This window comes from Brachycentrus maculatus, unplaced genomic scaffold (assembly GCF_059751285.1).
Source record: "Brachycentrus maculatus isolate JH-2025_06_01 unplaced genomic scaffold, ASM5975128v1 h1tg000199l, whole genome shotgun sequence".
Taxonomy (NCBI): Eukaryota; Metazoa; Arthropoda; class Insecta; order Trichoptera; family Brachycentridae; genus Brachycentrus; species Brachycentrus maculatus.
Window position 1 is genome coordinate 2,627,740 of NW_028280950.1, and position 25,769 is coordinate 2,653,508.

General features: G+C 28.3%; 1 protein-coding gene across 1 annotated transcript in view; it reads left to right on the plus strand.

Moving 5' to 3' along the window:
* Positions 1-25,769, plus strand: part of LOC148307452 (uncharacterized) — a 171,850-nt gene that overhangs the window by 16,636 nt on the left and 129,445 nt on the right. Inside the window, exon 2 of the mRNA XM_088263471.1 lies at positions 10,917-11,037. Within this exon, the coding sequence (XP_088119597.1) occupies positions 11,008-11,037 (30 nt within the window). The 5' untranslated portion in view covers positions 10,917-11,007. The remainder of the gene's footprint in view (positions 1-10,916; positions 11,038-25,769) is intronic.

Below are 25,769 nucleotides of genomic sequence, written 5' to 3' on the forward strand. Positions count from 1 at the left end.
CTGGTCAAGTAATGAGCTAAAATAATAAAAATGAAAATGATGTTTTCTGGCGTTTCTCATGTGTGTGATTATTATCAAGGATTCGGACCTCACATATTAGTAAAAGAGTTTCTGCTAAAAAAAAGCTTCTTTTCATCTCACCAATAGATGTCTCTAGTAAAGTTCTAGTGATTCAAGAACAAGGTTTCTTAATTGGTTCATATATATATAGAACTTCCAAGAATTTGAGTAGTGTGGTTGTCAATAATGGGTAGAATTGGTGAATGTTACACGTGTGTAAAGTAATCACTTAAACCAGCCTATGACGGTCGTCAGCCCCGTAAATGCCCAGATTTCCATATTCTTCTTCATCTTTGATGAGATAGATGTCTCTAGTGAAGTTCTAGTGATTCAAGAACAATGTTTCAAAATTGGTTCATATATATATAAATATATAGAACTTCCAAGAATTTGAGTAGTTGGTTGTCAATAATGGGTAGAATTGGTAAATGTTGTTTTATTCTGCATTAACTTTGTGGAATGACATATTGATTATTTTAAAAATTAAACACTTGTTGAATATCACTTATTAAGTTTTATTTCATTACACACGACTAGTTTTGAAAACTACAGTTGTAATAGTTTTAGTAATCACCTGTCGATAATAGACAAAATATATTTTTTAAAACAAGAACGTTTATGGCGGGATAATCGATGGCCCGCAACTTAATTTTTTTAAACCCAGGTAACATTTAACGCAATTCAATTTTTTGTTCAAAACATTGTTTTTGTATCTAAAAAATGCGTTTTTCTTCGAAATAAATATATGGTTTTCATTTAAAAGAGTTATTGAAAGGTTAAAATTTAAAAAAATAATAAAATCTAATAAGTATTCTTTGTTTATTAAAAAATTGTGCTCAGACAACACGTCAGGCTTCTCATGTAGCCGGTTGGTTCTGAACTAACTTACTTACTGTACTTATTTTTCTTTTTTTAGAATTTAAGGCAGTGAAGAAATAGTTCAAAGTTCGCAACATTCTAAATTTGCTGACTTCTTTGTATAGTTTAATATATATCTGCATAATAATTTTTAGCACAGGATACAAAAACAATTATTAAGGTTTATTGTAACCGTTGGAACCGGTATAAAAGGCGGCGGTAACGTATGAAAAATGTTGAAATAAAAATGTGAACGACCTTGATAGCTGTTGCGCGAACGTCTTCTTACTGAATTACCTGGTTTTACGGTTATGCATATAAATAACAATTGCATAAGCAATTTTACTTTTTCACTGATAATAATTTACCATAATTTCCATATCAGAATAAGAATTTCATATTTTCGAGTAAGATATAATTTGTTCGTTTCTCGTTTTTCGCAAACAATTCATGTATTTTAAAATTTCGGCAATATTTATTGTTGTGATGAGAAAATCAATATTTTTTTAGTTTTCATAACTTGTGTTATCTTTTAAATTGTGTTATCGTTCATACACGTTTTCATAAATTGTTTTATCTTTAAAAAAATAAGTAGAAAGAAAACTTTCTGTTCTGCTCCTTTATCCAAATATTGACCATTTATGTAAAGGGAAATTATTTTTCTAAATTTATAGTCTAGATATTGTTTATAATTTAGCTATGAATCGATATATCGACTCTGGTCTACTTAGACAAAAGCGTGGCCGTCGATATACCGACGATTGCGCCAGTGTATTTTAGTGGTCGAGCCAAGTCATGATTCGTCAATAATATTCACATATAAACAAATTTGACTTATTTTTAATGAGTAAAAGAAAAAACATTTTTTCAAATCTATTATTTTCGCCTTTACAATGTTCACTAAATTTAAACTAGACCGTTTTTTAAGAAAAAGTAATCAGCAATTTTAGCATACATATAAGAAAAAAATCTCAGCACCAAAGCGGTTAATATAATGATGAATTATTTTTGTTATATAAACGAAATAATTTTTATATTACTACATAAATATTAACTTTATTCCAAGTTTTGATAAAATGTATTGTTGTTAAGTATATTTTGTTAGAATAACATACATAGCTTCTATTTTAGAAGCTTGACCGTATGAGAGAGCAAAGAGAAAGGATAGAAAACGAAAATAAAACAATACAAAATGTTATTTTATGGACGTATAGGTTTTGAAGCTCCCAATATTGAGTAGTAAAATCGATTTTTTTATTCTTATATTTCTCTTTTCGCTTTTTAGATATTCGTTTCCAACTGAAATTTTTTTCTCACAATGTTACAGAACATAAATTTGATGGCAAAACTATGTAAAATATAATTTTATACGTAAAAAACACGTTATGAAGAAAAAACATTCAATAAATAATCGAATTATACTCATATATATGCAAGCATACATACTTGTTATCCGTATGCATTATAAATATTAACAAGTCAATCTGGCACGTTTTTAATTTAATCTGATTTTATAAGAAAATTCATTTGGATATCAATATTTCGATTTCGACTGTATCTTCTCTTCAAATTTGTACAATATTTTGCAACATTTCTGTTAACTGTTTTTATAATATGAATATAGAATATTTAGAAATTTTATCTTTTGAATAATTCTTGAATATTGCACAGAGAAGCTATCGCTGTTTTTTGTGCAGTCTATATATAAATAAAAAACACAACAGTCTGATTTGAAAAGTTATTTCAGACTGAAGAATGTGCAACAAAACGATGTATGATAGATGTGCGAATAGTGAAATAAGGAAGGAATGCAAAGCTGAAATAAGCATTATCGATAAAATTAAGAAAGGTGTGTTGAGATGGTTTGGACATGTAGAACGAATGAGTGGGGAAAGAACGGTAAAACAAATTTATGAGGCGAATGTTAGTGGGAAAAGAAGCAGAGGAAGACCGAGAAAAACATGCCACGATCAGGTATGCCAAATACTTGAAAGTGGTCAGGTTAGGAGTCGTAACAATCGGCGGGTATGTATGAGGGGATACATGAACGTGGAAGAGGCGAAGAATGTTTGCAAGGACAGAGTGGTGTGGCGCTCTATTCTCTCTGCCTACCCCTGCGGGGAAGCGGCGTGATGGTTAGTTAGTTAGTTTTTTTTAGTCTGATTTGGTAATGGCAATTAACGAATGAATATGATCGGGTGGGAATATAAATAAATAAATACAGTTAATTTAAACATTTAAGCAAGAAATGACGTGCCATTTGCTTTTTTTCTATAAGTATGTGCTAATCGTGAGATAGATACCATCGAATGATTTGACGAAAAACAGTTTTTTATGCAATGCTTCACGCTAAAACAAATTGTGATTGTCTTCTTTTTCATTTTTTCGTTTTGATTAAACAGCCAAACAAACAATCGATTTTAAGCAGGATGTTTTTTGGGCTTTCCCAGATCCCATTATTGTATGTCTTTTTTTATTGAGTCTAAGATGTAAAAAATTAAATTAACACGACACCAGTTAACAGAAAGGATACTTGTTTTATTGTGTTCCAATATGCCATGTTTTTTTGTATTAATTAATTGATTTCTCATAAATGAATAGAATTCAAAAATAATAATTCATACATCCTATTTTTTTCTGAGATATTAAAACGTGAAAAATATTTAAATATCCATGTTTATTTAATTAAATTTATTATTATTATTTGAAAATCTGTAACCTTAATTGTAACCATTTATATTTGCAACATTTTGAGTGTGTCCCAATACTTGTTCACAAGCAAGTATTTTGTTGTTGTTGTGAACAAGTATTTGGACACACTCAAAATGTTGTAAATAAATTATCTGGTCAAATTATAAGCTTAATAATAAAAATGAAAATGGTATTTTCTGGCGATTCTCATGTGTGTGAATATAATCCAGGATTCGGATCTCACATACTAATATAAGAGTTTCTGCTTAATAAAAAAGCTACTTTACATCTCACGAATAGATGTCTCTAGTGAAGTTCTAGTGATTCAAAAACAAGGTTTCTAAATTGGTTCATTTATATAGAACTTCCAAGAATTTGAGTAGTGTGGTTGTCAATAATGGGTAGAATTGGTGAATGTTACACGTGTGTAAAGTGATCACTTAAACCAGCCTATGACGGTAGTCAGCCCCGTAAATTCCCAGACTTCCATATTCTTCTTCATCTTTGATGAGATGTCAAAAAATAACATTTATATTTAATTTTAACAATTAGGAAATAATCTCAAAATGTGTAATTTATGCCAAATTCATGTAAGACAATAACGAACAGATAATCCAGATTCGTGAACAAGTATTTGGACACATTCAAAATGTTGTAAATATATATTTCATCCATGCATAATATTTTCTCACTGAAAATCCGGTTCACTTCTAACCGTTTTTCTACTAGTAACGCAACTTTATTTGCTTTTTGATCACGTTAAAATATAAAAAAAATAATTGAATTTAGCAACTGGCAACTTTGAACGTCATGCATTAAATTAATGTTATGCATTACTTTTCTAAAAAAAGTTAGCGGATTGATTTCTCTTCGAATACTTGTTAATATACGAATTTTTTGTTTGAATTAAACAATCTTTTATTCATTGTTGCTATTGTTAGCACTAAAAGTTGCCGAATGTAACAAAAAATAATGAAAATATAACGTGTCATCCTGAGTGTGTATTTTAATTTATAAAAATTCAAAAAGTTGGGACCATTCAATAGACAATACTGGCTTGTAAATCTATGTATCTCTTTTAGAGCCGATTGTGTAAAAATAAGAAGAGAAAACTTTTTCTAAATGTTGAGACATAATGTTTCAAGTGTGTTATGCCAAAAAAGTTTAAGTACCGCGTTGAAGTAATTGACCACTCAAAACCATTGAATTGAAATAGGTAATGCGGTCGTATCGTATAAGAATTGGCTTTTACTTGGGGAATATCTTAAATTCCTAAGAACATTATTTTCTGTTCATGGTAGAGGTCTATTCTATAAACCAATTTTTAGCATAGGTACTCCTATTATATACAACATTTTAAATGTGTCCAAATACTTATTCACAAATCAGGATTATCTCCAATTATAGGAGTTTTTTTTTGACATCTCATCAAAGATGAAGAAGAATATGGAAGTCTGGGCATTTACGGGGCTGACGACCGTCAATGGTTGGTTTAAGTGAACATTACACATGTGTAACATTAACCAATTCTTCCCATTGTTGACAACCACACCACTCAAATTCTTATTATATAATCATATATTTAGGAGGTCAGGTTGAAGGATATAACTTTTATAAGGAAAAGAAACGGAGGATGAAAAATAGGCAACATAACTTGTTATTTCTTATTTTATTTTATTTTTCGTTATTTTTTATCGTAATTACTCTTTTGACGACCAATTTTTTTTTAATATTATTTATTTAACCTGTGCTTTTACTTGTTTCCTTAAGTTTGTTGTCTTCTCATCTGATTGATGAAAAACATTTTAAAGATTTGTACTGCGTTGTATTTCATTTCATGTTATGTGTTTTATTTATTGTTTATGAATCATAAATAAATGAATAAATAAATAAAGAAATGACAAAGAAGAACATCAGCAACAAGTAAACTTGTGTATTTGAACTTGTGATGTTGTGTACGTTAAACAAATTTGAATCCCTTTAAAGCTTAAAGACACTCCATTAAAGCTTAAAGACGCTATTACCGAAGGATTAACGTATTTTCTGAATCACGTGGGACCTAAAACATAACTGATTATTTAAATACATTACATCAGCTTTTGAGAAGTATGTATCAAAGTAATCTATGTATAAAAAAGAGGTCTGCTCCATATATTTCTTAAGCGTACATTACTCAGTAACACGTTCGTGATGATTTTAACCTTCTTTGTAGAATATAGACACAAGCATCTGTCAAAATGGATTGCACGCGAACCTACAATACTATCGGCTGCTATATGTCGGAGGTCGGTGGAGGAATGCGGACTGAAGTGGATCATAGATCGGACGTCCATTTAATTAACAATACAACATACTGTTTTGCAATTATTAATGGAATCGAAAAAGTGAAGCAGTGCGCTATGTAACTTTAACCCTTGCATAAATATTATAAATATCATAAATACATATATATACATATATATATATATATATATATATATATATATATATATATATATATATATATATATATATATATATATATATATATATATATATATATATATATATATATATAATTTATTATTAGATTAAAACCAATATTTTTAGCTTTTCCACTTTTTTATTTGACCAGCGACCGGGTTTCGTCGTTACCGACATCATCAGACCAGTCTGATGATGTCGGTAACGACGAAACCCGGTCGCTGGTCAAATAAAAAAGTGGAAAAGCTAAAAATATTGGTTTTAATCTAATAATAAATTAAAAATGTAATTCCATCACGAAGTGTCAGTGGATAATATAAATCTATATATATATATATATATATATATATATATATATATATATATATATATATATATATACAAATATATATATTGTATATATATATATATATATATATATATATATATATATATATATATATATATATATATATATATATATATATATATATATATATATATATATATATATATATATATGATTTTTTTCAAATGTTGTGTTTCACTGTTTTTCTTCGTTTCTTTGTTCACAAAAAATATTATTAACTTTAGGCCCAACATGCGATAAATAGCAACTTAATGTATTTTAATCTCAGGTAACATTTCACGTAATTGAATATTTTGTTTGAAATACCGTTTTTGTAATGAAAAAATGATTTATCTTCGAATTCAGTATATGGATTTGAAAAAAAAAGGAGCTATTAGGTAAGAAGTTAAAAAAAAAATCTTGAAAAATAGTCGATTTCAAATCTCTATTTTACAATATTTAAAAGAAAATCGATGACAATCAAACGCGCTAACGCAAATGATGCCACTTTGTTCCATGAAGAAAAAAATCACCCATAGAAGTTACGTAATAAAGTAGAAGGGTCTGTTTTCAAGTATCAACGTGCCCCGGTTTTAATTCAAATGTCTTTTAAGAGTTTTCAAAAGACGCCATCTTTAAAATTATGCGGCGAAGGAGGAAGGGAAGGGAATGACGACGTCAGTAAAAAAACTAATTTAATTCATTGATTCGGCAGTCTATTTGTGGTAAAATCTATCCATTTAAATTGAAGTTTTAATAAGTAAATATTACCATATTTTTTTTCTAGAAATAGGGGTATAAAGTAAAATTTAGTACTAATAGCTAGTGCTGTACTACTGTAGCTGGCGCTACACTACAAAATACATGGCAGTCGAGGGTTAACTAGGTGTTTACGCGATCATTCACTTAGCGGTTTTATTGACGAAGACCTTAATCGTACTAAGTAGTCCATCACCACTAAAGCCCGGTGTATTCGTTAATTGCAAACAATCTAGTTCAATACGAAGTGAGAGAAATACATAGTTGCGTAGTGGATCGTGATGTATGTATTTTTTACACTTAAAATCATATTTAATACGTGTCTGAATAAAATAAATAGCACGAAAGCGGCCAAAGAATCAACTAATTCAAATAATAAAATAAGTACTACGAATGTTATTTAATGCCTTGAAAATCATACATTTGTTCAATCTTGTAAGCGAACAAAGAATAAGGAATATCGAGAATTACTATACAAACTATATTGTTGTTATTTTATTATATAAAATGCAGTTCCACCAAAGAATGATAGTACAAAACTTAAATCTAATTTATTTGTTTATTAAACTGGATATACAATTATTTATCTTAATAATAATTAACCAAGTATTTTCAATGAAATTAAACAAAGAAAAATTCAAAAATATTCACACATGCAATATTTTTTCCCGATGTATTTATTTTACATAACAAAGAAAATCATTGAGTATTGAAGTTAACGTAACCTTAAACAAATATTTTATCTCATTATTAGTTTTGTTGTGTGAGATGGTTTTATTTATATTTCTATTGTTTTCTCCGTGTCTGCCTTGACTCACAAAATATTATGGTCATACGTTTATTTATTTTGTGATTTGATTATTAACGACATGTTTAATGATTTGATTAGTTAATCAGCTTAAATCATTGATTTTTATAACATACATGTTTACTGTCAGCACGGCAATAATTACACTGACCAACAATTTACAACTTTTATTTTGTAACTGGCATGAAAATACCTCATCTTTATGCACTTTGCATAGCTAAATTCAAAAACGAAAGCAAAAAAATGTAGAACGTATATTTTTTTAGTTATGGATATTTTTAATTCTGATATTGACTGAAGTTTATATTATTATTTATGTATTTATATATATAAACATATATTGTTATCGTATTCAATATTAGTAAGTTAATATATTTCCACTGTTACTCCATAATTATCAATACTTTTTTTAATCCCCTAGACCTTAGACTAAAACATGTCTAGATACCAACTACTATTACGGTTTTAACGTATGGGTTCCATACAAACAATAATATGACTGTAACATCAACATTTGACGTGATACAAGCTTGTCACCATATAGATTTTGAATAAGAAGGAATAACTAAGTCCAAATCAGTCATCAAAATTTAGTTACAAAATCATTGTTGGCCAGTGTTATAAGATTGATATTTCAACAGAAATGTTGTATGGAAGTCTGGAAGTTTACAGAGCTTACGACCTATCGGCTATTCGCTCGATTAGAGTGATAATTTTTATAATTTGTCGTATTCTGGCGTTTGGTGTTAACTCTAAAAATTTGTGATATGATCATTTAATCAATTACAACATATTAAATAAAAAGATTTAGGTAAAAAAACACCAATATTTGTATAGTCACTTGAATCTACACTTTTCAGTTTTTGATTGGTAAAGATTAGTAGTGAGTGTGCTTGTATTTGGTTACATAATTATTAGATAAGTATTTTTAACTTAAGAGATATTACACGAGTACTTGTACTTGTCTGAGTGGATTACTTTTGTTTGTTTAAATTAAATATGATATATATATATATATATATATATATATACATATATAATTTTGTATATATATATATATGTATATATATATATATATATATATATATATATATATATATATATATATATATATATATATATATATATATATATATATATATATATAATTATTAACGTATATATTATATAATGATGGATGTATGGAGAATATGTGTCGCTTATAAAATCATAAAAACGATGACAATTCGTAATTATAACTTTCACCAGAAAGTATATCACAAAAAGAAACTAAGTATGTAATTCTGAATTTCCTCATCAGCATAATGAGCACTTGTGTCATTCGGTATAACATTTATTCCTTTACAATTTTTGAATGTATTTAGGTATGTTATGAATATTATATAATATGACAATTTACTAATCATGAATCGTCTCAATTATGCATTTTTTTAAGGTAATCAAAATTAAAATTCTATCGTGAATGAATAAATAATATTGCAAGACTCATTACTGTTGGCCAACGACAGTTTTCCGACTTGTTGAATAATTTCAGCATTCGCAAATAATTACAAATTATAAATAACTGGAAATACTTGCACAAATTTCGATATTGAATTTGAATATTGCAAAAATATGTCAAATTAAAAATTGAGTTGATCAGTTGTGCTGTAATATGTATGGCATAATTAACTGAGGTTTTATGCCGAATTTCAAGGTTCTAGACAACGTAATACAGTCCTATTTGAACTGTTCAGAAATACTTATCAATTCACCCATAATTACAACTCAAGTGAGCTACGAATTATTATAAGAGTCTTAAATATGCTAAATATAATATTTAAATTTCCTGACAAAATAAACTATTCAAGTGTTAAGAGAAAAAAGGAAGAAATCGGCTACAGCGTAAAAATTATCAATTTTTAAGATACCTCAACATTGATGAAAAGGAATATGGATGTCTAGGTATTTACAGGGCCTGTCAAAGGCTGGTTGAGTAATCACTTTACACACGTGCAAAATTTCCCCATTCTACCCTATAATTGACAACCATACTACCAAAATTTTAAGAACTCCTACATATATAATTAATTTTATGATACCGTACATTAAAGTTCACTGGAGCAATATATGGTGGGAAGAGGAAACCTTTTTTTAGCAGAGACCCTATTACTTATATATATGCATGATCCCAACCCTGTATTACTTTTTCATACGCCTGAAAACATGATTTTCATTTTTTTATGCAGCTGATAATTTGAACGGTTATTTTTACACTCAAAATTTTGAGTGCGTCCAAATACTGTTCTTCAATTCTGTGTTTTCTCCATTTTGTAGTAATTTTTTAAAATCTCAACATAGATGAAGAAGAATATGGAAGTCTGAGTATTTATAGAGCTTATGATTTTTCACAAGCTAGTAAAATGATCACTTTACACACTTTAAACCTAGATTTTAACAAGTATTAGGACACACTCAAAATGTTGTGAATAAAAATAACTAGTCAAATTATCAGCTGCATAAAAATATAAAATGATTTTTTTTGTAGAGAAATATTTGTGCTCTTATTATTTTTACAAATATTTCAATTTCATACTATTTCTGTGAACCTAAGCGGCTCATTATTAGAAATAGGTAGGAATCAAATTGTAGTAGAGTGGGTTCGAACCGACAAACTCTGACTAAAGATTCCGCGACACTAACCACGGGACCACAACCCGACACAATATAGGTTCTTTGAGATTACCATTGATTTTTACCATAGCGATAGCTTAGTGGTTGCTGTACATGTATTTAACATCAAAAGTTTATATTTAAATAATTAACCGAAAAATCTCATTTGATTTAAATATTTCAACAGTATTAAGGTTTTGATTGAACCTTGAGAAGCATGACGAGGCTATTGAACTTATATACAATAAAACAAGTTATTTTATTTTCTTTAACAAATACACATTTTCTTTTTTACAGATCGCAACACATCAGTGGCCAAGAAAGTCAAGTTTGCAGAAGAAAAGATAGAACAATTGAAAAAAGTAACGGCTTCAAGCTGGCTTTCAAGATGATGAACAAGTGTAAAGTGGCGTTCACGGTAAGTTTATTTTTTTTTATTAACATGAATTGTATATTATTTTTTGACATCTAATCAAAGATGAAGAAGAATATGGAAATCTGAGAATTTACGGGGCCGACGACCGTCATAGGTTGGTTTAAGCGATCAATTTACACACGTGTAACATTCACCAATTCTACCCAGAAACGCCAGAAAATATCATTTTCATTTTAAATATTTTAGCTTATAATTTGACCAGTTAATTTTTATTTACAACATTTTGAGTGTGTCCAAATACTTAAGTATTTGGACACACTCAAAATGTTGTAAATAAATTGTATTCATTTATTATAAAACATTTTTTTTTAAATTGCAGAGACCAACCAAGCCACTTTGTGTGTCTTGTCGGTGGAGTTCTTTTTGCATACATTTTTTATTGTTTTTAACCATTTTAACCTAATATACACAAGTAAGAATGCCAAAATAAGAAGGTTGGGGAGAGTGTAATAATTCCCATCATCGATCTTATACTATATCAACTCCAAAACCGCGTTTCGAATGGATTTCATGATCTAAATATTTATAAGGTATCTATATCTTTTATGCACATACATTTATATACTGAGGCACTTTTTTCAAAGCAAACTTTCATTAGACATACTACAATTCCTCTGGATTTCAGTCAATACCTGCCTGTAATATTTTTTACTCCGTAAGAGCGTTTGTCCACTACACGGGATTTCACCGTCCAGCAGTCCGGTTTTGAAAAATGAAAACGACTACGATAGTTTAGCGTGATCGAATTTACGCGCAACGTGTTCACGCACCGATCCGAAGAAATATGGGTAAAAGCACAAGCCAATGCAAGCCAATCATCGACGTGCCGGACGGTAAAATTCCGTGTAATTCCGGGTAGTGGACAAACACCCTAAGTCAGAGTTTTATTACCGTATTTATGGGTCACTAAATAGGTCCAAAAAAAATTCGTCACTGAATAGGCACTTTTTTTAGTATATCATCTTTAATAAGTGTTGTTTAATAATTTGGAATACTGGAAGTCCTAAAGAGGAGAAGGTGCACATGGTTGGGACATGTCCTAAGAATGCCACCTGAGTGCATCAACCCCTCATGTCTCTTCTACCAACCCCGAGCATTCCGGCGCCCCGGAAGGCCGCTGACGACCATTCACCGACTATACTCAGCGGAACTTCGAGACGCCGACTGACCTGGGAGGAAGCCAAGGAGATGGCGCGTGACAGAGTGACTTGGAGACGTCTCGTGTCGGCCATATGCTCCACCTAGGGACCGAACGTGGAAAGAAGAAGAAGAATAATAATAATTTGGTTTTGCTTTCAAGAAATCACAACAACAAAAATCTTTTTAAAAAAATGACATTTTCAGTCTGGAAATATTTGTTTAATATTATATATATATATATATATATATATATATATATATATATATATATATATATATATATATATATATATATATATATATATATATATATATATATATATATATATATATATATATATATATATATATATATATATATATATATATTAAGGAACCGAGTCCTTGAAAACATTTTCATAGTTAAACCCAACAATATAATGTAGAGGCCTAATGCACATATATCCATTCAAATATTCTTTATTTTACTTTCCTATCTACCGATCACTTTCCAAAAATTTCGAAATACATTTTATGGCTTGAAACAGGAATGCAACATTGATTCTTGATCGCGAACTTTTGACCCCTGGAAAGAAATTTGTTACTATCCCAACACCTTCCGTCATTCCGTTCTCCTGAGAGCAAGATTAGCAGTCGTCAACCAGTGGCCAGATGCTCTGAACAACATTTTTTTTAAAATTTATATTATGTATTCCTTTTTTTTCTTTATCATTTCTTTATCATTCTTTTTCTTTTTATTAATAAACAAAAACTATGAAAAGTACGTGTTTCCTTGAATATACACACCATCACGTAAAAATTGGTAGATGTCCATTTTGAGGATAAAAATAAATGGTCACGTTATGTTTAACCCAAATCTTGTTGATATAGTCTAAGATCGATGATGGGAATTATTACGCTCTCCCCTGCCTTCTTTTGTTTTCTTATTTCGGCATTCTTACATATATTTAACATGTTTGTAACACATTCGTCAGAAGGATCCCATTTTTATTGCGTTTAATCTACTTTCACCTTTCTTTGCCAGCTTCATGCTTCGCATCCAATATGTCTTCTGCATTGATACATGTACTATATGTATATCAGCATAGCATATTTTTAGAATCAAACTATGTAACTGTTTTTTTTAAATTACACCAATAACATGATCTTTTTTTCAATATTTTTTTTCCGCCAAGAACTTAACAGTAACATACGCAACACTAAACCTTATTCATACCGGAAAGCGTACTTCTTGAAAGTTGCTATCACTAAGCATTTAACATATTAATCTGTGTTTGATACGTGTCATTTTATATATGATATAATGCATTGTTAATAGATTTAGACTCGTAATATTTTCGTAACTTCAAAAAAATTGAGAAATCAAACATATTCAAAATGTATGCTGTCTATTTGATTTCTTTTTCATTTAATCAGACTGAGCCACGCATGGGGTGACTGGGTATCTAGTTTAAAAATAATACGTTTGATACACCAGTACCAAAATATGGTACAGCACGGGAAAATTCAGTGAGGGCATATTACTGTAATCTGTAATTTGTGTATGAAGAAAATAAATAATTAAATTAAAAATATGTGTATATGTTGCCAAATTTTAGATAGCTATGTGTAAAGTAATATTTTATAAGTGAACCGTTGTAAAGCATGAACTATTTGCAACATTGTATAAAAATAAACATGGGTTTTTTTATACACTAGTAGCTACTGTGGTTTTTATAATTTACAAATTCATTACCCGCGTGTAATAAAAACGTTTGAAATTCGTTTTATATCTATCCGATTTGCCTTTTTTATGCATTATGAAATTTGGATACGCTGTTTTCTTATTCGTTCTTAATAAATAACATTATGTAATATATTATCAGATTAAAAATAAGAAAAAAACGTTTCCCAAAACTCTGGTCCGGAGCATACTTTTATATGGAAGTGAAACGTGTACTATCGGGCAGGCGGGACGGGGTCGGCTGGAGGTGTTTGAGATGTGGTGCTACAGGCGCATGTTGGGGATTCATTGGTTGGAACATGTAGGGGAACAACGAGGTATTAAGCAGGGCTTAGGAGTCTAGATGCTTACTAAATAAAGTAGCGCAACAGCGAACCAAATTGATAGGCCATAATATAAGACATTCAGGCCTGCTTCTTACGATTGTGGAAGGCATGTGCAAAGGCAGAAACTACAGAGGATGACCCCGCTTAGTCTAAATGGGCGATATTATCTCCGACTTGCGTTGTAGCAGGTACCTTCGCCGAGTTCAAGAGACGAGCGAAGGATAGAAACGAGTGGAGGCTAACCATGAAGATGCTAAGAAATCATCACAAAGATGATAACCACGAGTAATAAATAAAAATTTAATTATTTTCAACACTTTTTATTTTTTAGTACATTTACATATTTGACATATATGTAGGTACAATAATAGTATTTATAGATTTGGGGTATAATTTGTAGAATTACATTTTGATTTATATTTAATTTATTTTATGAAAATTGTAAAATGTTTATATTCTTAATTTTTTTTCTCTTTTTGTGTCTATATTAAGTTAAAATAGTTAAAAACAACAAAATGTATTAAAAAAGAACTCCACCGACAAGATACTTAAAATATAGTTAAAAATAATTAAAAGATAGTTAAAAATATGTATCAATTGTGATTGAAATAAATGTATACAAATAAAAAAAATAATACAGTAAAAAAACATATGTATATATATATATATATATATATATATATATATATATATATATATATATATATATATATATATATATATATATATATATATATATATATATATATATATATATATATATATATATATATATATTTATATATATATATATATATATATATATATATATATATATATATATATATATATAATATAATAAATATTAAACAACAAAATGTATTAAAAAAGAACTCCACCGACAAGATACTTAAAATATAGTTAAAAATAATTAAAACATAGTTAAAAATATGTATCAATTGTGATTGAAATAAATGTATACAAATAAAAAAAATAATACAGTAAAAAAACATATGTATATATATATATATATATATATATATATATATATATATATATATATATATTTATATATATATATATATATATATATATATATATATATATATATATATATATATATATATATATATATATATATATATATATATTTATATATATATATATATATATATATATAAATATATATATTTATATATATATATATATATATATATATATATATATATATATATATATATATATATATATATATTTATATATATATATATATATATATATATATATATATATATATATATATATATATATATATATATATATATATATATATATATATATATATATATATATATATATATATATATATATATATATATATATATATATATATATATATATATATATATATATATATATATATATAATATAATAAATATTAAAATCAAATACTGATTATTTAGTACACAAAAATGTATTTTATCGTTAAAAAACACATTAAAATAAATTTTGTGACAATTGTTTCGACTTGTTATGGCATTTTCAAACGAATGTGAAGATTGTTACAAAAATTGTATTTTATGTTTTTTTTTTTGACAGTGAAATATAATTTAGTAGACTCAAAGAATATGTGTTTAATTTTAACATTTAATATAAAATACAAAAATAGTACTTAAATCTATTGCGTAACAACAAGAGATCATTATTTATTGGTACACTAACTTTTCAAGTAATTGTAGTTTGTCATATTATACCAATTAAGCTAAGTACACTGTTGACTTGATTATTTTATATACAGCAGCAAAGCATCCATCAGCTTAATGTATGTAATCATAAATTAATATATTATGTTAATATTAAGATCAGGAAATGAGTTCTCGTCGTTGCCTCTGGGTTTTTGATAGAGGCGATAGATTTACGAGTAGGTATCTAGGGTCTGTAAATACTGGTTCATCAAGTTGTTTGATTGATAGACATCTTTTTTATGATTGAGATTTTTTCCAAAGCATCGCGGAAAAGGAAACCAAGCGATAAATTTACAATAATTAACATTGTGTACTAATATCATCCACTCACGCATTCCTTATAATATTTTTGTACTTGTTTTTCAGTCGTGGTAATCATGTTTTGAAATATATTGCATGAACTGTTGACAATACAATGAATAAAATTACTTTGTCGCGTGTTTGTGTACATTCTTATCGGCAATTAATCGGTTGATTAACCTATGTTTTAAAAGCTATGGAATGTGATAGTCACCTATGGTGATTTCGAGGTATGTACTACCTTTTATGTATGGTGCGGTATTTTTAGCATGAGTGCTAGTACGCATTATAATTAAAATGTAATTAACATTTATAAATAATTGCTTACGTTCATTATATAACGCTTTAATGATTTTTTTTCGTTTTCAACTCCAAACTCAAATTTACGTGTTTGAGACGTATATGTAACCTTAATTAGTATATTTTATTGTTGGCAGAATAAAACGGTTATTGGTATCGATATGTCTACAAAATGTGCGTTAAATACTGTATTTACATTTTTTTTTATTATTAGATTAAAACCAATATTTTTAGCTTTTCCACTTTTTTATTTGACCAGCGACCGGGTTTCGTCGTTACCGACATCATCAGACTGGTGAGAGGCTATACAAATTGTTATGTTATATATAAAAGAAGGCAGGAGTTGATAACCATGATTTGATATAATTTTATTGAGAAATTAATTATTATTATATCAAATCATGGTTATCAACTCCTGCCTTCTATTATATATAACATAACAATTTGAATAGCCTCTCACCAGTCTGATGATGTCGGTAACGACGAAACCCGGTCGCTGGTCAAATAAAAAAGTGGAAAAGCTAAAAATATTGGTTTTAATCTAATAATAAATTAAAAATGCAATTCCATCACGAAGTGTCGGTGGATAATATAAATCTATTACTGTATTTACGTTATACTGGTTTTTCACTTCAAATTGCACGTTTTATAAATCGAATTTGACGTTTAACAAACTAAATTAAACGATTCACAAAACAAATTGGACTTTATATCGTATTTTATAAAAAGTTAGAATTAAAAAAATACATTTTCCAAGTAGTATTAATAACTCAAAGCATTATTGAAAATCTTGTCTGAAAACTTCAGTACACATCGCGCGCGCAGACTATGACAGCGCGCCGTGTAGGCCTGCCAACTTGACGATTTACGTTACACAGGTGTATAAAGTGATCGCTTAAGTCAGCCAAATGCCAGGTCGTAAGACCTGGTACGCTCGGACTTACATCTTCTTTCATTAAAAGAGGAACGATAGATATTTCATATAAGGTAGGGTTACTTATAACACTTAAATATCCTATTCAATTCATAAATACATAACATTGCCTTTTTTATTTCTTCAGTTAGCTTGTTTTACATTTAATACAAACTATTATTTACACTTAATACACATCATATATATTTACATATTCTCATAGTACAAAAAACATTCCTTTTTAATTTCTATCAGACCATTTCATTCTTCATACATTCAGGCATCTTATCATAAATTAAATAACCCTTATACATATCACAATTTTGCGATTCCTTTTTTTTTAAATGGCATTCTTCCTTATTTCTAAAAACATTTTTATTCAAACTTCTTTTTTTTAAAAATATTCAGGAATTTTACTTTTCTATGTAATGATATAATGAAGCTCATATTTTTAAATGACCCAAAATAGGTATAGGTTTATGATATTTTGATGCTTACATTTTTGAATAATCCATTATATCTCGGCCCACGTTTTGCGAACGTGAGGGGACACAGTCATAAAATAATACACATACATAATAATGTACGTATTAATAAACGTTTATAATCTCTTTCTGAATGCCACTAAGGCGTTACTTTTTCTCATTATAATGTTGATGCCTCGACCTTGGCAAAAGGAAGAGGTGCGGATTAATATCCCCATTTGAAACATGAACAATACAACATCCGGATTCTGCCATGTTTCCTGAATGCATAAATAAGTCATTTGTTAAAAAATAACGTGTAATTGAGTACAGGAACCTAGATTTGAGCACGCTAGTGAATAAATCTAAGACAATATATCATTATTTTTTAACTAATTTACCGTCACACCGCTTCTCCGCAGGGTTAGGCAGAGAGAATCAAATGCCTCACACTCTGTATTTGCAAACATTATTTGCCTCTTCTACATTCATGCATCTCCTCATACATACATACCCGCCGATTATTTCGACTCATGACCTAAGCGCTTTCAGGTATTTAAAATACTTAATGATGTCATTAATTGATTCGGTAGTCATATTGTGGTAATATCTATCCATTTTTAATTAATGTTTAACTTGGTAAATATTACTATTTCTTAAAATCTATTTTGACACGCGTTTCGATGCATTCCGCATGATTTTCAAACACAATGGATTTTTAAAAAAAGTGGTATTAATCAAGTAAAACTTAAATTTAAAATAGTTGATTACGACTAGTTTTCCTCGGTCTTCCTCTGCTCCTATTTCCAACTACATTCACCTCATAAATTTGTTTTACTGTTCTTTCTTTAGTCATTCATTCCACATGTCCAAACCATCTCAACACACCATTCTTAATTTTATCTATAATGCTTATCTCATTCTTGCATTCTTTCCTTATATCACGATTCGAACATCTATCATACATTCTTTCATCTAGGTCGTCTGGAAGATCGCATATCTACTGCATTCAGTACTTTCATCCTTCTTTCTCCAGCTCCATTCTTCGGTGTTAGATTTGATAGCTGAGCCGTCTCTGTAAGACTTTTATTGGCTATAACTGATTTTAATGCACCATTCACTTTGTTTCCAGCATTCACTCTCCTTTCAACTCTCTTTATCAATCTTTCCGTCCCTAGAACACATACTTTTCAAAAATTCGAAATCATGTACCTGTTCCATAATTTCCCTATTTACGTAATATTTTACACCCAAATCTACATTAAACTACGTTCATTATATTTTTATTTTTTATTAATCATCATTTTTTTATTATCATTTTTCTTCTTACCCAGAAAGGAAGCGTGTCACAAAATTAAAATGATAAGTAAATTAATGGTGTTCAGTGATTTTGTGACTGTTTAACGTTGTTAATTAAAAAAATATATATTTATCTTTATGCAATACACTGTATTGTATTGCAAAAAATACGTATAAATGTCAGTGGGTCGATTCTGAACGCTTATCTATATACATAAATGAAGTATCGTTAAATTTAACATTACTCATATTTCGGAAAAAAATAAATATATATTTAATTTTTTAACGGTACTTACAATAGATTCTAATAATTTAGAATGAAACTCGATTTCAAAGTCCAGAACTAATGTAATGTACGAGTACATCAATATATCACATTTACATTCTGTACTGAGATTTCTTGGTGGACTGCATTTTATAAAATAAAATGATGACATCGGTGACGATACAACTTAGTCCTTCAAATAAAATATATGTGGAAAAAACTATACAGTTGTTAATTTATTGTATTAAATATTTCACATTGTGTTTTTAAATATTTCACATTTTGTTTATCAGTATTGTTTATAATGTATAGTAATTCAAGCTTTCTGAAAAATGTGGATGATTCTTTTAACAAAAAACAAAAATCCAGAAAGGACAGTCAGCAAAAAGTGTAAAATAATGTAACTTTTTAATAGATTTATATTATCCACAGACACTTCGTGATGGAATTGCATTTTAATATTTTATTAGATTAAAACCAATATTTATAGCTTTTCCAATTTATTTTTATTTGACCATCGACCGGGTTTTGTCGTTACCGACATCATCAGACTGGTCTGATGATGTCGGTAACGACGAAACTCGGTCGCTTGTCAAATAAAAATAAAGTGGAAAAGCTAAAAATATTTGGTTTTAATCTAATAATATATTAAATAATGTAACATTTTAAAAAACTTTTACAAATTATTAATTTCTTATTTCAGGGTTTATTTTTCACGGATATTCTTTTATATTTGATATTACTCTATATTTTTCAGCATTAATATGTCAAACGGAAAACGTTCCAGTATAATCATTTAACAGTTATCGTTACAAATTAAAGTTTTTTTTTTACACACGAATCGAAAATATCTCCGCTTTCTTTTGTAGTAGTTCTTAAATAATTGGGTTTGGGTTCTTTTTGGGAATAGTCGAAATAATATTGTGTGCATATTATTTTTTAACATCTCATTAAAGATGAAGAAGAATATGGAAGTCTGGGCATTTACATTCTTCATACATATCATTCTTCTACATTATTCTTCTTCATCTTTGATGAGATGTTAAAAAATAATATGAAAATAACTCCTATAATTGGAGATAATCCAGATTTTGTGAACAAGTATTTGGACACACTCAAAATGTTGTAAATTGTGGGAATACATGTAAAAAATCCCTGTTATTTAAAACTTTTGGCCCAAAAAATACCCGCTATGAAAATTAATGTTGATTTAACTTTTAAAACCACATAATATTACTTTTCAAACTACTTATTGTATTTTGCCAGTTTACAGAACGTTGAAAACTTTATAATACTGCATTATTAAGTCAAAATTGCATATTTTCGCATTAACGTTTTTTTGCCAGTACTCCCACGATATCAAGTAGTTTGTAGTATATAATATTTACATGATCATCATCATCATCATCATCAGCCTGTGTCCGTCCACTGTTGAACGTAGGCCTCCCGCATGAGTCTCCATCCTCTTAGATCCTCCGCCTTCCGCATCCAGGTCACTCCCGCTATTCTTTTTATATCGTCATGATCATCTAAACTTAATGTGCTATAAAAAGACATGTACGTATTTTCAATTATTAAAAAAAAGTTATAATAATAAACTAAGACAATAAAACAACGTGTTGCTTTCGGTTAGGAAACTAATTGCATCTTAGTATATGATTTATGGCTCCACATCACCTGTACTAAATAGAGAAAAATCTCCGGTAGAATTACCGGTATTTTTTTATTTTTCTAACATTGTATTTTTACCGCAGTCAGTATCTAAATTTAGCGTATCATTCACGTTTTCGTACAGTGTGTTACCGCAACTATTTTAAGACATCTATTAAAAGTAAATAATAGTGCAAAACATTTCCTATTCAATTTATCTTTTTTGCAATGGCATGAAATTCCTTGAAGAATAATTTATTAAGGACAGATATTATATGAAAATTAACAGTGGTATTAAACCAACGATGATATCAGATGAGTAAATATGGAATATCATACAATCTGTATGAATTGTGATTGTGAACCTTGAACCAAAATATTTATTCATGTAGTATATTAATTGCATTGATAATTCATGTAAAAACCGATAGTTTTTTTTTAATATTCTCAAACGTATTACTTTTATGAGAACTATTACTTTTACCAGTAAAAATAATTGCATTTAATTGTATTGACTAATGTTTTACTTAAAAAATAATTAGGTCTAAACCTTTGTTCAAAAATAAATAAAAAAATAGGAATTTATTTTGATTAAGTTTTAATTGGTATCTCAACATATGTACATAAATGAAGAAGTGTATTTTTATTAAAATATGGAGGTCTGGGTATTTACATATACGACTATTCATTGGCTGGTGTAAGTGAATATTTTATCATCATTGTACGTATGATGACAACCACATCGCTGAAATTTCGAAATGTTATATATTTACATGTTGATCGACGAGACAGGTTTGTCCAGAACTGTTAAAACACTTACGAGGGCTGTTCAATTAATACGTAGATTGACTTTATAAAACAACATGTAGGTAAAACAAAAGTTAAATGTCTGGGTCTGTCACTTATCCTAACGGTATTCCCACTTTTGGAAACAGTACTGGAATGTTTTTCTCTTTATTTACGGCCGAGCCAATTTGTACATAATCAGGTTCAGTGCTGCAGAACAGCGTTTATTATTTAATATAATTTTGTACTTAAGTTATACATATTTATATATAGACATATATTTATTATAATTTTTTTTATTGGACACTGTCTATCCTCACTAGGTATTTGGAGATACCTGTTCTGAGGTAGGCAGGGTATGCTTATTCTTTTTATAATACAGCTTTATATATATTTTAATGATAATATAAAGGTGGTAAGACTGAAATAATATGAAATAATAATTATAAAAAGAAAGCAAATAGAGAGTTGAACTAAAAGAAAAGTAAAATCTAAAGGAGTAATATTATAAAATTAGAAAATAGGATTAGAAAATAGGATTATATAATTATAAAACACTGATACATAGATTAATCACACACAAACTTTTATTTGCTGCTCCAGCTGGGATCTTCCAATTTTTAGGAGCCATTCTTTTGTGTGCATTTTGAATTTATTTCCAACTGAATAATAAATATAATACGTGTGATAATTGTTGTATAAAATAATAATCTCTTTTCAGTATATTAAACAAAGATGAACAAATTAGGCAAGGAATTATACATCAACCTGAAGTATTGTAATTATTCTTGACTTATAGTTAGCAAGTGACATGTTCCAGATATCGGTGTGGTTCTTTTGTGATATCGTCTCAAATGTTCTTCCTTCCAAAGTTCTTTTGAGTTTGATGAGTAAGAATAATCAGAAGGTTCGAGATCATGTGAGTAGGATATGTGGGGAAGAACAGTGAGTGTTTGGCCAAAAACTCACGAGTTCCGAAACCTGAATGGGCTGAAGATGATAAAACAACGAAAAATGAAGCTGAAAAAAGTCAACACTCCAAGTGTGCGCGTCGAGGAGGTGAATATGTACTTATAACGGGATCCAGACATAACTTCTAAATAAGGTACATTTTATTTTATGACGTCAGTTTACGTATTAAGGGAATATTCACAAAGACAGAACTCATTCGCGGGCAACCACTGGATAGGTAACATGTCTTTCTCTTTAACATGTCTTGAATAAATTGGATATTTTTTTGTTTTTTAGAACATAAATTTTTTAGAACATAATATGAAAAATATTGTTTTATAATTTTTCTAACTCCTTACCTTCAATTACTCTTTTATTTTTAAAACGATATAATTTTGGTTGGTTGGAAGATATTGCTTTATAGCAATAAGCCCGCCAATGTACACACATATTGTACAAAAGTTCAAATAAATAAATAAATAATTATTTTCAAGAAATACAAAAAGGTGTTTTAAGAAAAAAATCAATTACATAAAATGTTCCTGTGTTTAGACAAAATTAAGTTACAACATATCGAATACTAGGTCTTAATGTACAGGACAAGTATTTTTATTTATAAAATAGTATTATTAGTACATTGGTTAATCTGCTCTTCAGTTAATTCGATCTCTGATAATCGATAGTCTGCTACATAGCCTTTTATATTTACATTATACTTACATCATGGGTGATAAAAAATCAAAGAGTTATTATAATAGTGGGTAGCTAGGCGGATTTTGATCGTGAGATACTGAATGTGATTAATCACTTTCGAGTTATATTTTCTGTTACAATAGAATTAGCAAGCTAAAAATAGCTAAAATATTCATGATCGCATTTAAACAAAAATATAAAAATAATCTTAATAAAATCATTACGTTTATTTCTTTTTTATTCTTCAATAATAAAATTTTACTATCGTAAGCCGGTGTTATTTTTATATATTTTTTTTTTAACCATTTCTCGTTTTTATTTTTTTATTATTACTTTGAGTCTTACTCTTGTCTCTGACTTTTTTTGTTATGAACGATATTTTTGCTATAAATAAGTATATAAATTAATTTAACTTTAATAAAACATAAACAACTCACTTCCATGAATTGAATTTCACAAACATACATTCTACATTTTTATTTTTCACATGTCTATAAATAAAAAAGCAGAAGTTTTTTTTTGTTATTTCGGATTTAATTTTACAAATTAAGGTTCAGGTTGCACACACCCGTGATAAAAAATACAAAATCAAATAACAACTATTATGTCACTTATAAGCATAAACAATAAACAATTCATGTAAGTTCCTCTCCAAGCACAACAGCTTAGTCTCTTTAATGGAGAGAACAGCATAACTGATTTTAAGACTGTTAAAAGTAGAAATGTCTATAAAATGAAAAAAAACTCTTTATTATATTCAATAAATTGAAAAAAGGGAAAAATAAATAGGCAGTAAATTACATATTACGATTCGGTAGAATAATTGTGTTAAAAAAATGTATTGTTCTTCTATTTTGGTTGCTGAATTAAAACTATTTTACAAGCCCTAACGTAACGAAATTAGAAAAAAAAACTGTAGCAAACCCTTATATTGCCTTTATAATCTATGAATTTATGAGCCAACTCCATTCTTAAAATTTGATTTAGGAGATAAATTTATACGGAAATGAGAGTTTTCAAATATAAATTCTTCCTTATCTTTGTAGTCTAATAGAATTTGCGCTTAGATAGAATCTGCAAACGGTGAAAGTGGTAAGTATAATACAAAATGTACCATTGATAATTGCGTTTCCCTCCTATCTAAAGATGGACATTTTCCGAACTATTAGTTACCTAGTCATCAGTATGTAATGTACATAGAACTGAAATACATTTAACAATTTTGAACTGAAATACAATTTTGAGTGTGTCCAAATACTTGCTCACAAATCTGGGTTATCTCTAATTAAGAGTTGAGATGTGTTGAGAAGTCAAAAAATAATATTTAAAATAATATAAAATTAAAAAAAATACAACTTATTGGGGATAATCCAGATTTGTGAAAAGGTATTTAGACACACTCAAAATGTTCTTAATAAATTAACTAGTCAAATTATAAGCTAATTTATAGCGTTTTTATGGATGTGAATATAATCCAGGATACGGACCTCATACACAAATGAAAGAGTTTCTGCTCTATAAAAAATTTCTTTCATCTCACCATAGATGTCTCTAGTGAAATTCTAGTCAATTCAAGAACAAGGTTTCGAAATTGGTTCATATATACAGAACTTCCAAGAATTTTAGTAGTGTGTTTGTCAATCATGGGTAGAATTGGTGAATATTACACGTGTGTAAAGTGATCACTTAAACCAGCCTATGACGGTTGTAAGCCCCGTAAATGCTCAGACTTCCATATTCTTCTTCATTTATGTTGATTTATCAAAAATAATATGAAATATAATACATATCCGTTATGATGTAATACTGTTAATACTTTTTGTTTCCTTTTTTGAATATACATACATAATATGAACTAGATTACTATAATTGGTATATATTAAATTTAATGTTTTGTTTTCACAGGTAAGTCGTATGATCATACTTTATCTGTGTATTTTTATTTGTTTCTTAAGCATGTTTTCATTGGGTAAACAAGTATAGGATTTAAAAAAATGTAGCTATTTATAAGTAGGAATTTATATTGGTGTTAATTCATGCTAACTCCATCCAGATTGAAGGTGAATACATAGCAATTATGTAAATATTCCGAGTGTTAAGTGTTTTTTTTTAACCCTAAATAATAGGTTTACCACCCTATCTATTGTCCAGAAATCGGTCGTTATATTCTATGGTATATT